This window comes from Polistes canadensis, unplaced genomic scaffold (assembly GCF_001313835.1).
Source record: "Polistes canadensis isolate GaletaPanama2010 unplaced genomic scaffold, ASM131383v1 scaffold_59, whole genome shotgun sequence".
Taxonomy (NCBI): domain Eukaryota; kingdom Metazoa; phylum Arthropoda; class Insecta; order Hymenoptera; family Vespidae; genus Polistes; species Polistes canadensis.
The window spans coordinates 494,813-510,001 of record NW_014569606.1 but is presented as its reverse complement, the minus strand read 5'-3'; the positions used below and the strand labels follow the sequence as shown (position 1 = coordinate 510,001).

Below are 15,189 nucleotides of genomic sequence, written 5' to 3'. Positions count from 1 at the left end.
TCAGATTGTTTAAACATATATGTACTAGTATAAGCATTACATACTTATTAGCATACTTTAAATATTAATTGATTTCGACGTGATATTCTTTTCGATGAAAATTTCCCTCTCCGAAGTCACCACTGCACAGGAACGTTAAAACAAATTTACATTTATTGTAACAATTACGTAAAAATAAAAAAAAATGTAAAATCAGAACGTTATAATCTTAATTTTTATTTAATACAATTAAAATGTTCGTTATACACACATGCGCAACTTTCAGAAAGCCATATAAACAACTTTCGATAGAAAAAACTTGTTTATGTGACAACGTCTCAGTCTAACAGAAGATTTTGAAGAGGAAGGTACATCAAAAGGTACATCCATATTTTTAAATTACAATATACATTTCCTTCGATTAGTTAACAATTATTTTAATATTCTAATACATTCCACTTATATTTCAAATTGTTTCAGCACATATACATTGGTTTAAATACTACATATCTATAACGTGCTTTGAATAGAAAATAATTTTGATATGTTTTTAATTTTTATGTTTTCTAGATGACTATTTTAAATATTGTTTCGTTACTGAGCCGAATCGTAAACATTTAATGTTTCGATTACTTACATTGTTTTTTAATCAGTTCTTTGTTAGTACTTTAACATGTAAGTATCGATGCGTGTTACTGGCGAATAAAATTTAATTCATATTCGTTAAAATTTGGGTCTTCGGAAGCGGTTACCTCCTCGTGGTTAGACCCGGGCAATGGTATTTTACCTTCAGTATAATGTTTAACATATTTTATATGATATACATTCCATTGCAAGTAAAATCCAGCCAAAGACCGCTTACCATAAACATTATAATTGTAATTAGTTTCTTTCATTTCCTAATTAATATCATATTACAATTCATTTCATTGTTTTCCCTTTAATACTACCTTCATATTTTATTCCACATTAAAATACTCGATTTATTTTAAAGGAATACTAATCATATGCATTCTTTCAGTCGTTTTTGATGTGCAGTGCGGTCCGTAAGCACGTCTCGGCCGCGTTCGCGTTCGTGGTCGCGATAAATATCTTTCTTATAGTTTTTTATTTTCGTTATCGTCTACTGGTCATCGTCATCTTAAGGGTAGGAGACCCATCAGGCATTCATCACTGAAGACTACATGTAAGTAGAATTTTCTATCAAACATTTTCTATGATAAATTTGCAATGGTCTTTTTATTTCGACTCTTATACTAATCGTTCCTTTTTATTTTCTGTTTCAGAACATCATTGCAATCGGGCGCGTTGGCAATGAGGTACTCGAGGGTTTGCATCGTTAAAGAAAAATCGGAAATTAGAGTCAGTGTTGTTCGCCGTATGTAAAAAGTTTCGTTTTTTCGGGTAAAGAAACTCCAAAAGTTTCTTTTATTCGGTTTATMCGTGTGCCATCGTCATCCTAAGGGTAGGAGACCCGTCAGGCATTCATCACTGAAGATAAAAGGTAAATTCATTTTTATATTAAACATTTCTTTAATAATTACTTGTAATTTTTAAACAATAACAATGATTCTAATCGTCTTTTACTTTTCTCTTTTTTCAGAAGGGTAAGCATGTGTTAGTGTTTGATATTTGAACTGCGTGCAATGCAGTTGAAAAAGAGTAGAGTCAGTGCCGCCGTGGTCGCGATAAGAAACTCGTAAGTTTCTCGTTTTCGTTCGAAACAACGTCTACGGCATCGTCATCTTAAGGGTAGGAGACCCATCGGGCATTCATCAATGAAGATTAGAAGTAAGTATATTTTTCTATCAAACATTTCGAGAATAATTTCAATGGTTTCCTAAAACGACGAAGATATTAATCGCTCTTTTTCTTTTTCTTTTTCTTTTTCTTTTTCAGAACATCATTGCAATTCGTGCGCGAAGCAATGTAACGGGAGTGTTTGTTCGTTTTTAATATAATTAAAATCACGGATTAGAAGCACGCTCGTTCGTTACTTTAAATTCGGTCGCGTTTCGCGTTTCGCGTTCGTGTTCGCGTTCGCGTTATTTTTGAAGTTTATATATTCAATTAACTGTGAGCAATGCAGTTAATTGCATTAGAGTTTGTTCGTATAAAGTTATATTTTCATTTTAAAACAGTCGTACAGACTGTTCGCGAAGTAGAGTCAGTGAAGTGCATCAGTGAAGTGACCGCGTATCGGGAGTGAATTTTTTGTGTTTGCATTGACTGCGTGCAATGCAGTCTTTGAAGTAGTTGTAGAGTCAGTGTTTGTACGAGTAATTAAAGTAACACTTTTATCGCGAAGTAGAGTCAGTGACCGCGTATGTAGAGTCAGTGTTGTACGCAGTATAAGAAAAATTTCGGTTTCGCGATAAGAAACTCTTTTATAGTTTCTTATATTCGTTTACCGCAATATTAGAGTCACGGGAGTGCGAGGAAAAGTACATCGAGGAATTCTCCGATGAGTCTGGTGGACGAGAGATGCAGCTACGAAGTAGGAGTGTTTTGGAGCCACCGCAGAACTTCTAATGCTATCTGTTCATATTTCGTACATGCGTCATTTTAATTTTAAAATGTCACATATATGTAATATAACAGTTAGYWGGTYGTRAGTWRAAATTTAAAGTCCCTCCGGTGCTCAATCATGCCGAGGATGAAAGGTCCCAATCGGCACGAGTTACTGGTTGTAATTATTCCAAAAAAGGAATAATCCTTTTTTGGAATTGCTCATGAGAACTGTATATTTTTTTGTATGTTATATTATTAGTTCAGGATAGGTCTTCTTGTCTCATCGGTTAAATTCATTTAATTAACAGTGCAATTAATTAATGCACTTTTCTTTTTTATTACGTGTTTTGTTCGTCGTTAGTAGTGGTGAAATCGAGTATTAATTTTCTCGATTTCGTCCAATAAAGCATGTAATAAATGTCTTACATGCATTGCTTCGTACTTAGTTTATTTTATAGCGATTTTATTTTTTGATGTAATAAAAAAATGAGCAAGAAGACAAACTTATTCGGGACGGATAGACTTTGGCAGTTAAGTGGTGGCTCAAAGCCCAGTTCTTTCATTAGAACAGCCATTTAACGAAAGAGTCGTCCGAGGTTTTTTAAATTTTTTCTTTCAATTCTTAAAATCTTTTTGAAAGTCATTATAAATGACTTGTAGAGTCATAGCCCGCTTAGATTTATTTGAGAACATTTTATTACATATTAATCAATTTTTAGTTTAGGATTTTCAGCATCTAATTTACTAATCCCCGTTTCTCCCCCCTATACTTTCTGCATTCTCATCTATGCGTGTGTCCAGGTGTTACACGTATGGGTGAGAAACGGTTAGTATGGGTTTAGTTTTAAGTTTTTACCCCCCATTTGGCGTCTGTCATTGTGCTAGTGATTGCACGGTATACATTGCACATGTGTGTGCGTCTAGGTGTGTGCATTGTACATCGTTTCGCGACACGTAATACCGCGCTTATTATTTTTTAAAGTTATCGAATAAAAATAACATGTAGAGTTACTCGTACGGTACGAACTTTTTTTTTAACAATCGTTTTGCATAGTAGAGTTACCGCATTTATTTGTGGAAACTATGATATACTCGTATGTAACTAGTATGCAATATATACTAGTTTATACTTGTATTTTTGCTTCAGTCATTTATGCAATGATCACTAGCCTTGACAGACGATTACAGCAATTGGTACGTACTCCTATAAATTTAGAAAACGCGTTTGAATTGGGGTGTCGGAGGTGCCCCGGGGCATGCTCTCTAGTTTAGGCTTTTGCACCCTGGTGGTATGTGTGAGAATCGTGGAATGAGTGGGTAGGTTTGCATGTATATTTTTTTAGAGCGAATGTGAAACTTTAATTATAAGTAGGTAAGACCCCGGAATGACACGTGGGATACTTGCACTTTTCAGTGCGAGTCCCCACCTCTTGGTTTTATATGGAATTGTCACAAAATTATATCTTTTTATTTTATCTTGCTTGACTTGTAAATCTTTTTTGTGACAATTCTGTAATATGAATTATGTATCATGATTTAAAGGGATTTGCAACCATTTAAAAAACTAATTTCTATTTCGATTTATCTCGAACGAGATAGAGTCGAAATCAAATCCGCAAAACCTTTGATGATTTGATACTTAGTTTTAAGTATTATAACTATCACTTCGCACTATCGCGACTTAGTCTTTGAGAAATGTTTCATATAATTCAATATAAAGAATAAATTAAATAAAAATATTGCAAAGAAATGCATTGCATTTTTGGTATTATTTTTATTTCAATTCGATTATATTACTCTCAATAATAAAAGTGCGAAGTGTTAATAGGTCATCAATTAACATAATTAACTGCTCGGACATTCGATTAAATGTGCTCGTGTAATATGTGCACAGTCGAAGAACTTTTAAGTTCGTTGATTGTCCACGAGCTAGGATAGCTAACGGAAAACGCGAAGTTATTTTGTAATAATTATTAAATAGAGTTAATTAACGCGCGAACATCGGAATTATTTGTAAAAGATGTATGACAGAAAATAAATGGAATTATTTCATATATATATATATATTGTAATGTGAAATGTATTTCATTTGTATTAGTATTATAAGCAGTTGAGAGTAATTGGGTGAAAATGTCTTTAAGTCGTTTCTAAATTGTACGACCATGATCTGGCATATTGTAACGGTTTGGTATTAGAATAGAATCGATACTTTACATAGTTAATAATATTCCTTTCGGCGATGAGATATCTCTCGACCAAAAGGTAATAATTATTTTCTATGTAAAAAGCTCAGGATGTTTTACTAATCACATTTTTTTTTCAGGGTTGTGTTAGGGTCGGTTAGGTTTTTTTCCATTTATAATCAGGGACGATTCTAATTCTATATCATTAATCGTTGTAATATGCCAAATTATGCGAATACTTTTTGGAACGATTGACGTTTTTGGTCAAAGATTCTATTCGTGCTCGCACGTAGGGAATGTCCGACAGTAGGCTTGAAGAAAGAAGAGGCTAAAAGCCGAAGAGGCCCCCACAAATTTGTGGTATCAAGTGGGCAACTACAGACTTAATGAGTTATTTTCAAATTCAACAGCATGGTTGAATCTTTTGAGAATAGTTCGTTGGTCATTTGATATTTTTATTGATTGTTTTTTTCTTTGCTCGTCAATAATTTATAGTGGTTATTAAGAATGGAGATAATTAATAGAGTTTTCTTTTTGTTACAGGTGAACGTCGTTGGATTTGCCATACCACATACCAAACACCAAACATAATTTTTCCTAAAAATAAATCGAGTATTAGAAAAACTTGATTTTATAAATGATATTTCATTTAAAATACTTTAAAATCATGATAGAGTACAATACCATTCCCAAATTCCCGCTCCAATATCATACCATTTTCTAATTTACACACATTTTCTTTCTTCATTTAATTCGTAGAAACTAATTATGTTATAATGTTTTTTAATATCTCTTATATTTTTCTAGGTACCAATGGTAAGATTTAATCAATAATTGTTGAAACTGAATTTTTATTTCATTATTTGTTTCAGGAGATGATTAATTCTAATACATTTGTAAGTATTGGCTTTTGAACTAAAAGAAGAACATGCCTTTGATGCATTCATTGCATCTTAACAGACTTAAAATAATCTTTTCTTTTTCTTTTTCAGGGTCGTTTCCAGTTTCTTTTTTCAATGGGTAGCGGGTAGATTCTTTCTTTTTGAAGAAAGGTTTACTTCAGGGATGCGACCCTGCCCACGCGAGCCATGATTTTCTCTTTTTTCCATTGATTGGGAGAAAACATGTCTTTACCTAGAATTCCCCAACACCCTCCTCCCCCCACCACCACGCCAAACGATCCTATGATTAATATTTTGTTGGCAGGATGAATTATGGAGACGATGCAAAATTCTTTTCAAGAAGAGGTGAAAGAGGGATCTAAGGTGGACTGAGGTATGGTAAACAGTAGTATTTTAATATGTTTATTACTTTAATATTGCATCGCACTCGTGAGAAAAATCATTATTAATGCACTTTCGTGTTTTTACAAGTACCATGGATCAGTCCAAATTTTTACAGGTACCATAGATTATTCATTGCATCTTTGCAAATCTAAAATAATATTTTCTGTTTCTTCTTAAGGTTCGTTTTTAGGGCCACTTTTCTTCTTCTTTCCTACCCCTTGTTTTTTTTTGTTGCAGGTTCAATAGGAGAAAGATCACACGAGGATCAGACGAGGACTTAGTTATAATAAAGGATAGTATAAGATAATTATTTGTATAATTAAATGTGTGTGTGTATAATTTTCATCTGTTTATTCTTCTGCCCGTAGCATCGTATATAATTATTTTAATATATTATTAATGTATTTTTAATGTATTTTATTTGTTCATAGGTTCCATGTTATTTCGATTCTATTCATGTTTCACTCCTCGTTCATCATTTTGTTATTTGGTATTCAAACGTTTCTCTTCATTCTCGATAGTAATTGTAAGGATTTTTCGAATAAAACTCTTAGGGTGGGGCCTAAGAGTGGGACTCATTAAAAAATGTTCTCGGGGTGATCATTTTCTTTCTTTTCAATTTAATTCGGATGTGGACATTTTCAGGATGCACATCTCTTGTGGGTCTTCAGTAGCGGTTACCTCCTCGTGGTTAGACCCGGGCAATGGTATTTTACTTTCTATGTAATGTTTAACATATTATATATGCTATACATTCCATTGCAAGTAAAATCCAGCCAAAGACCGCTTACCATAAACATTATATATGTAATTAGTTTCTTTTAACTTCCTTATTAATACCATATTCTTTTATCCCTTTCCTTAGTTCCTTATATCCATTCAATATACAGAAACTAATTACTTAATAATGTTTTTTAATAATTTTGTAATCATTTTTAACAAGTTTGTAAATAGAGGAAACTATTTTTAAAAAAAGTACTGGAAGTATTAGTTCATAAGTACTATAGAAATGAACTCGCATGTATGAATATGTGTGAGTGTGTGTATTTTGGTTTTTTAATAAATTATCTACACTATATAAGTATTCATATTATAATTATTATTTTATACATAATAATCGTTAAATTATTTAAAAAAAAAAATAATCAGAAAATCTGAACACCATTTTACACAGCACACATGCAGACAATAGGTTAGTGTGGAAGCCGAATACACACCAATCATGCGTATATTTGTAAATCAGTAATAAAGATAGGAGCTTTTATTTTACCACAAGTTTTAAAGGGCGCCGTTATAGGAAACTAATTTTTCACAAATATTATTTAAAAGGTTTCCGACATTGAATGTACCAGGCACAATTCTTAATCGATTTTGATGATCAAAATCTCATTTAAAAGATGAAGGTTCAAATGTTTAAATGTTTAATTCGAATTATTAAACAAACTTTATTTTTACGCTTAAACAATTCTTGAAAAAACAGTTTGTTTTTAAGCAATTTTTTTTACAAAGAATAATGCTTTTAAATTACGTAATCAAAAACTTTTACCTTTAATTTGTATTTTAGTTGAATATTACTCTTAGTTGAATAGTAATAAATAATTTACCATATTTTTTAGATGCATGCATGCATATAATTATGTATGCATAATTCGTAATATATGCGGAATAATTCGTAATATACGTGGAATAATTTTCTATTATAATAAAATATAAAGAAAAACAACTTATATAAATGTACATCGTTATTATCAATTTAATATAGTTGTGTATATCATTACAATATGATTGATTAAAATTATATTAACTTCGTATATCTTAAACTGACATCGGGCAATATAATTCAATAAAAATATTTCATTTAACAATTGTTTGACGTATTTATTTAGATGAATTTATTTCTTTAATATCACACGTACTTGCCATAAAAAAGACTATTATATTTATACGTTTTATATCAAACGAAACATTTTAACATTATCTTTTTTTTGTTTCAAATCAATATTTTTAGTAACTTTTAACAACACATCTACGCATAAAGTGAATAAGTAAGGAACTTTGTGTAATGATTTACACTTCAGTTTTTTTCTTTGCGTATTTCTTTGAAGAATGGACAAATTGTACTATTTTGAAAACATTTATAATAACAGCTGTAAAAAAATAAATTTAATATATTCTATTAAATTAAGGTATAAGAAATTAATAGTAAGAACAATTGAATAGACCATTAAATGAAATAAAGCATAACATAAAATAATAAAGAAATTTGTACAATGGATGTTTTGCACGTGCGTATGTGTAATATATGCAACGCACATGCTATGCGTGTATATATATACATATATATATATATATATATATTTTTTTTTTTTAATAATATGTTTTAAATAGTATTTTTTCAATGTTATATTCGCTCAATTAAATAAGCATGTGCTACGTTTTTTTATAGAACAAATCGGATACATACCACACGTGTGAGTTCATATATCTACGTGTATGTGTGACGCATAACTTAACTTTTAATACTGAATCACAGAACCCTGTCAAAGGGTAAACAATAAATTATATTCATACTTAGCTTCATATGTTAATCTATTAGAGAATTTGTGCCTGTCTTTAAAAAGAAAAGATAAAGATTCGCCCAGTCTATTGAAATAGAACACGTCATTTAACTAAAACTTTATCGAAAATAATCAGTTTTCTTTTCTTTTTTAAAGAATTGCCCCAAAATGATTTTGTTTATATCAAATTAATTACTCTTATTAAATTGATTTAATGTAATTTCCTTAAAATTTCATTTCTTAAATAATAATAATAATATAATCAAAGTTATAAGAGAAGTTATAAGAGAAGTTATTACTACAGATATTACTTTCAAACGTTTTTTGCAACCATTTGACAATATTTAAACAAATATCAGTATTAATTTAGCTGATATATAAATTTTATATTCATTACTAAAATTATGAAATAGCAGGTATCTCAAAATTGACACTAAGATTTTCGGACTGTGCTAGTTTAACAATAGTTGATAATTTTACTGCGACACGAGCAGCTTCATCGAGGTCATCGATTGGAACGATTTTTAATCCAGCATTTGCAATCAAAGCTTTAGCCTCATCAACGTTAGTTCCCTGTAATTATATACAAATTTATATTGAACATAATTAAAATATTTTTAACGAAAATAAAAGAAATGAAATGTTAAAATGTTATACCTGTAATCGCACAACTACAGGAATTTTAAGACTAAGTTCCTTGGTTGCAGCTATGATACCCTCTGCGATAACATCGCATCTCATAATACCACCAAAGATATTAACTAAAAGAGCATGTACCTGTAAATTACAAAGAAATTGTATAACAAGTACTTAATTGAAGAAATAAAAAATAAAAATTTTATTGCATAAGGATAATATTAGTTTACTTTAGGATCAGAAGTGATGATTTTAAATGCCTCTTTTACGGCACTGGTAGTTGCGCCACCACCAACGTCAAGAAAATTGGCCGGTTCACCTCCATGTAATTTAATAATATCCATAGTAGCCATAGCTAAACCAGCTCCATTAACCATACAACCAATATTTCCATCAAGCGCAATATAATTCAGGTCATATTTAGCTGCTTCTACTTCTTTAGTATCTTCCTGAGTCCAATCTCTCAATCCAAACAATGATTTTTGTCTAAACTCAGCATTATCATCGAATCTGCATTTGCAATCTAATGCAAAATCTAAAATATGAAAATAATTTAATGTTAACGTGATCAATAATAATAATAAGAATATGATGTTAAATATTACCAATAACATAACTTACAATTTCCATTAATATCTTCAGCTAGAGGATTTACTTCTAAAAGAAGTGCATCCTTCTTAAGGAACATTTCATAAAGATTCATGATAATTTTGGAAATATAATCTTTTACATTATCAAGACCAAGTTTTTTGACAATACGTTCTGCCTGTTCTTTAGTTATACCCTTGTTAACATCGACAGGTTCATACATTATAGCACCAGGATTTGTCGCAGCTACTTCCTCAATATTTACTCCACCTTGGCTTGATGCAATTATTACTGGGCCCTGGTTTATAATTAGATTTAAATTGTTAATAGATATTTATACGTGTAGATTTTTTAAAACTCTAACTACTTACACCGAAGGCACGTTCCATCATTACTGCTAAGTAATATTCTTTACGTGGAAACATGCGTTGTGTTACCATGACCGCATTACAAATTCTACCTGCTTCACCAGTTTGTTTTGTAATTAGTAATTTACCTAACATTTGACTCGCCAGTGCTTTTGCTTCTTCTGGTCTATCAATGAAACAGAAATATTTGAAATTTGAAAATGATTAAAAGAAAAAACCGAAATGAATTTTTTTTTATGATATTACTAGAATTAAAAGAAAATTAAATAACTTACGTTTCGCACATCTTTACACCACTAATACTGGAATCTTTAAAATGACCTTTTCCTCTACCTCCTGCAAGTACTTGAGCTTTTAATACAATATCCTTCGTTTTCAAGTCGGCGGCAAGTTTAGCTGCTTCATCTGGCGTTTTTGCAACGCCAAATTTAGGAGTGGGTACACCAGCTTCATTAAGTAAACTATAACTAATATGTTCATGTACATTTAGATTTCTTACTGTTTGCTTTAAGTTACTTTTGCAGGCTAAGATCTGAAAAAAAAACAAGAAAATTTAAAAACAAGTATAATTAAAATATAAATAAAACATAAATATTTTATATCTATATAATTATTATTATTATTATTATTGTTATATTTTAAACGTGTCTTCTCTAATGAGATAAGACCGTTTCACATAAGTCATTGTAAAAATATTCATTAAAATATTTACACTTTTAAGCTAATTTTAAGCTATAAACATATTACGCAACATTTAAATATAAACCCATAAGCAAAAGATAAGTGACATTGAACTACATTATTCTTTTATGCATTACTTGGCACAGATCTCCTTTTATTGAGTACAAATAAAATTTTATTATTATTATATTATATTTATATAAAATACTATATATGTAATTTTTTAAATATTCAACCCATGTAATAACTATATATATACGCGCGTATATATCATATATATGTATTATATTTAAATAAAAAGTAACTATGGCGCATCAACAATTATATGTAATGCATAAGAACATATATATACAATATGTCAAAAAAAAAAAAGAAGAAAGAAAAAATAATTACCCTGAAGTAATACGTAAAAATAAATAAATGCTTATAGATCGAGATACAATAATTCGAAATTTAAATTTTAAAAAGACAATGGAAAAAGAAAAATCAGCTGGGTGTAGAGGAAAAACCCTTGGACTATTATTCATTGGCAAGTAATTCAATTACGTCTAATCAAATGCGCATAAAGCATGACCTCGATAATGAAAAGATAAAGAGAAGAATGCGGAAAATAGAGGAAGATAATTATATAACTGTCATCGTAAATTTTTTTAATAAAATCATATTTAATGTTAGAGTGACACCCTTGGCTTCGAATTGGTTGACCCTGGCGCCTAATTTAGCAGACTACACCACCTAATATGGAGGATCGTCTACTCTTTTACATACAATTCTTAGAATCTTAAGGAAAAATTAAAAAATCTATTAAAAGTTTAAACGGTGTCGAAGGTTCGCTATCTTTAGAAACGATATTAATCTATTATTTTTTTCTTTAACGTACCTTGGAACCGTTTAAACGGGTAAGACACTCCGCGAGTGAGATCGTCCGAGACAACATTGTAGCCATCTTGGTTAAGTGTTGGCAATAGACTGCCACCAAATGCTGGCTTCGCCATCGTGTCCCCGCCTTTCTTGACGTTTTCCTTCTCAACGGTGACGTAAATCTATATGTATGTATAATGATCTGTACAGGGATATCATAATATACTCTTAATGACATATTTTTCAATAATTTTACTTACTTATGATTAGAGACACCGATTACTTTACATAATAGTTTATTATTTTCTAGGTAAATAAAGAGACGAACTTTTAAATATAACTTTTCCATACAAATTAAATGATAATCACTTGGACATTTTATTCTATTTTTACATTTACAATATACATTTTAAATTTAATACAAATTTTAATATTGTTTTTTTCTAACAATTTTATTTTATTTATTGCGATAAATAATTGTTTGAGTTTAATTTGTTTATGCATTATGTGTATGTAAGTGTGTACAAAAACCTTTAAGAAATTTTGTTTATTCATCTAAATTAATCAACACTTTGCTACCTTATCTTTTATTTTAGTTGGTTTTGCTGTGAAATTAACTTCTATATTCAAAGACTTTGCAAGATTCATAATAGTTGCAAATTTAGTTATCGCTAATCCTGCTTCTGCTAAATCGTTTATAAAAATAAGCTTCAATTTTGAGTCGAATATTAACTTTTTCGCTTTCTCTACATTAGTTCCCTTGATAAAATAATTTAATTAATTATTTACATTCAATTATATAAGTTTTCTACTTTGATACATCATTTGTCATTACCTCTAACCTGACAATTATTGGAACTTTTGTTTGCAATTCTTTAATAGCTGCAATGATTCCTTCCGCAATAATATCACATTTCACAATGCCACCAAATATATTAACAAAAATGGCCAGAACCTAGAGGTAAAGAATTTTTATAGTTTGGTATATCTATTTATTATTGATTGTTTGTTATTTAACTCAAATGCAATACATCATCAAATAAGATGTATTGTTCTTCTTCATACTTTTGGATCCGCAGTTATTATTCTAAATGCTTCTGTAATAGCCTCTTTCGAAGCGGAGCCACCAACATCTAGGAAATTAGCGGGACTACCACCATGATAAGATATAAGATCCATTGTTGCCATTGCTAAACCCGCACCATTTACCATACAACCGATAGTCCCATCTAATTGAATATAATTTAAGTGAAATTTTTGTGCACGTATTTCATTAGCATTTTTTTGAGATTGATCTTCCAAGTCAAATAATTTTTTCTGTCTAAATTGTGAACTATCATCAAAATTACATTTACAATCTAAAGCATAATCTGAAAAAAAATACTAAATTATATTTTAATTATTGTACATTCCTTGAAATAATTTAATCATTACTTACATTGACCACAAATATCTTCTGTAAGCGGATTAATTTCAATTAACAGAGCATCTGTTTCTACAAATAATTCATAAAGATTACAAACAATATTCGACACCACATCTTTGCCTTGTCCTTTAAGACCTAATTTCTGAACAATACATTCTATCAGATCATTCGTTATGCCTTTATTCATATTAATTGGTATATAAAGAACAGCTTCTGGATCAGCGGCAGCAACTTCTTCAATATTTACTCCACCTCGACTAGATGCTATCACAACAGCTCCCTAAGAATAACTTTTGTGTATGAATTAATAATAAATTAAAGTAGAATATTTAGTTTTATTAAATAGTGTCTTCACTTTTGATCATTTATATTAAAATTTAACTTATTCTTAGACTTACATCAAAAGTACGCTCTAACATCATCGAAAGATAATATTCTTTTCGTGAAAACATGCGTGTCGTCACCATAACTGAATTACAAATTCTTCCAGCAACTCCCGTTTGTTTAGTAATCAATAAATTTCCAATCATTTTTTCTGATACCTGTTTTACTTGTTCTACACTGAAGATAATAAAACAATAATATATATATAGCTGAGAGAATAAAATAGTAATATTATTTTTTATTATTTAAATATTTCTCTATTATAATTGGAGAGAAATACTTACGATTCACACATAACAACACCACCGATAGTAGTATTTTGAAAACGACCTTTCCCTCTACCACCAGTAAGTACTTGCGCTTTTACTACCAAATCATCAGATTTTAAATCAGCAGCTATTTTAGCAGCTTCATCAGGTGATCTAGCCACTCCAAATGGTGGCGTTGGAATTCCAGCTTGTTTTAGGAGACTGTATGCAATATTTTCATGAAGATTCAAATATCTTAATTGTTCTTTTATTATTGGCTGCTTTCTTCTTAGAAGCTAAAAAAATAAAATTTTTTTATAAATAAAAAATAACATAAATATAATATTTAAAGAAATCTGTTGATAAATGTACTTTTACTTTTGTTAAATAATAATAGAATAAAATATTGATATTATTACAAAAAATAATTTACCTGATTGCAGAAATTAAAAATTTGCCGTCTTATTAATAATAATGGTGATGACGACGGTAGTGACATGATTATCAATTATTATTAAAAGTATCACTTCATTAAATTTATATTAAAATTCATCAAAATAATTTCCTTATGTAAGAAATAAAATATTAGTCAACATTTATAAAAATTTAATTAATGATATTCTGCGGTTTATATAGTAATTAAACATTTTTCTTATGTATTTTTATCCATCTATCTTTTATCACACTTTCACACAAGTTACTCGTATAAATATATTCTTTGTTTGCATCACAAAATTAACAAGTCATAGTAGGCAATGATTACTGAAACGTACGACGCATGTATATATTAATGTATCTTGGTTTTATTTTAAATGATAAATACGCTGTTCAAGCAGTGTAATTAATAAGGTCAGAGAACAGACATATGTAAAAAATATAAGCATTATAATCATGCGGAGAAGGTAAAAATAGATTATAGACTTTTGGACTTTATAATCTATTTTTTTGGACATTCATCGAACTATCTCTGTTATTTATGCGTATCTTATTTTCGTACGTATAGTAGTAACAGAAAAACTAATATCAACATTTAAGGAATTATTTTTAGAATTGTGTGTACGTATAAACCACTATTAAATAGAGTATTTAACGTGTTTATTTTATTTAGTAAATTATTAATCAAACTAATAACAAAATTCTTATTCAACTTGTTTGTTTCTGCAATATAGAAAATAAATTGTATAAATAAAAAAAAAAAAGCAGATACATTTACAACTTATTAAGTATTTGCGAAAGAAAAAAATTAATTTGCAAAATAATGTAAATATGTACCTATAAGAATACACATCACTGTTATATAGTAAAAGGCAAATTATCTATCTTATGTTTTTGTAGAAGAAAAAAGTCAAACTTCGTAATTTATCAAATATTTTTTGTATATATACATAAAAAAAAAAAAGCAGATACATTTACAACTTATTAAGTATTTGCGAAAGAAAAAAATTAATTTGCAAAATAATGTAAATATGTACCTATAAGA

The 15,189-nt window shown here is 29.4% G+C and overlaps 1 protein-coding gene across 1 annotated transcript; it reads right to left on the bottom strand.

Moving 5' to 3' along the window:
- Window positions 1-8,053: 8,053 nt before the first annotated feature.
- LOC106785934 lies at window positions 8,054-14,223 on the bottom strand. Its single transcript, XM_014746785.1, has 13 exons — window positions 14,143-14,223; window positions 13,746-14,005; window positions 13,476-13,638; window positions 13,090-13,357; window positions 12,717-13,021; window positions 12,487-12,606; window positions 11,671-11,853; window positions 10,385-10,641; window positions 10,113-10,275; window positions 9,775-10,039; window positions 9,384-9,688; window positions 9,175-9,294; window positions 8,054-9,090 (listed from the first exon to the last, which is right to left on the bottom strand). Exons 1-13 carry the CDS (start codon window positions 14,206-14,208, stop codon window positions 8,920-8,922), a joined length of 2,646 nt encoding a protein of 881 aa, XP_014602271.1. The 5' UTR covers window positions 14,209-14,223; the 3' UTR covers window positions 8,054-8,919.
- Window positions 14,224-15,189: the final 966 nt, after the last annotated feature.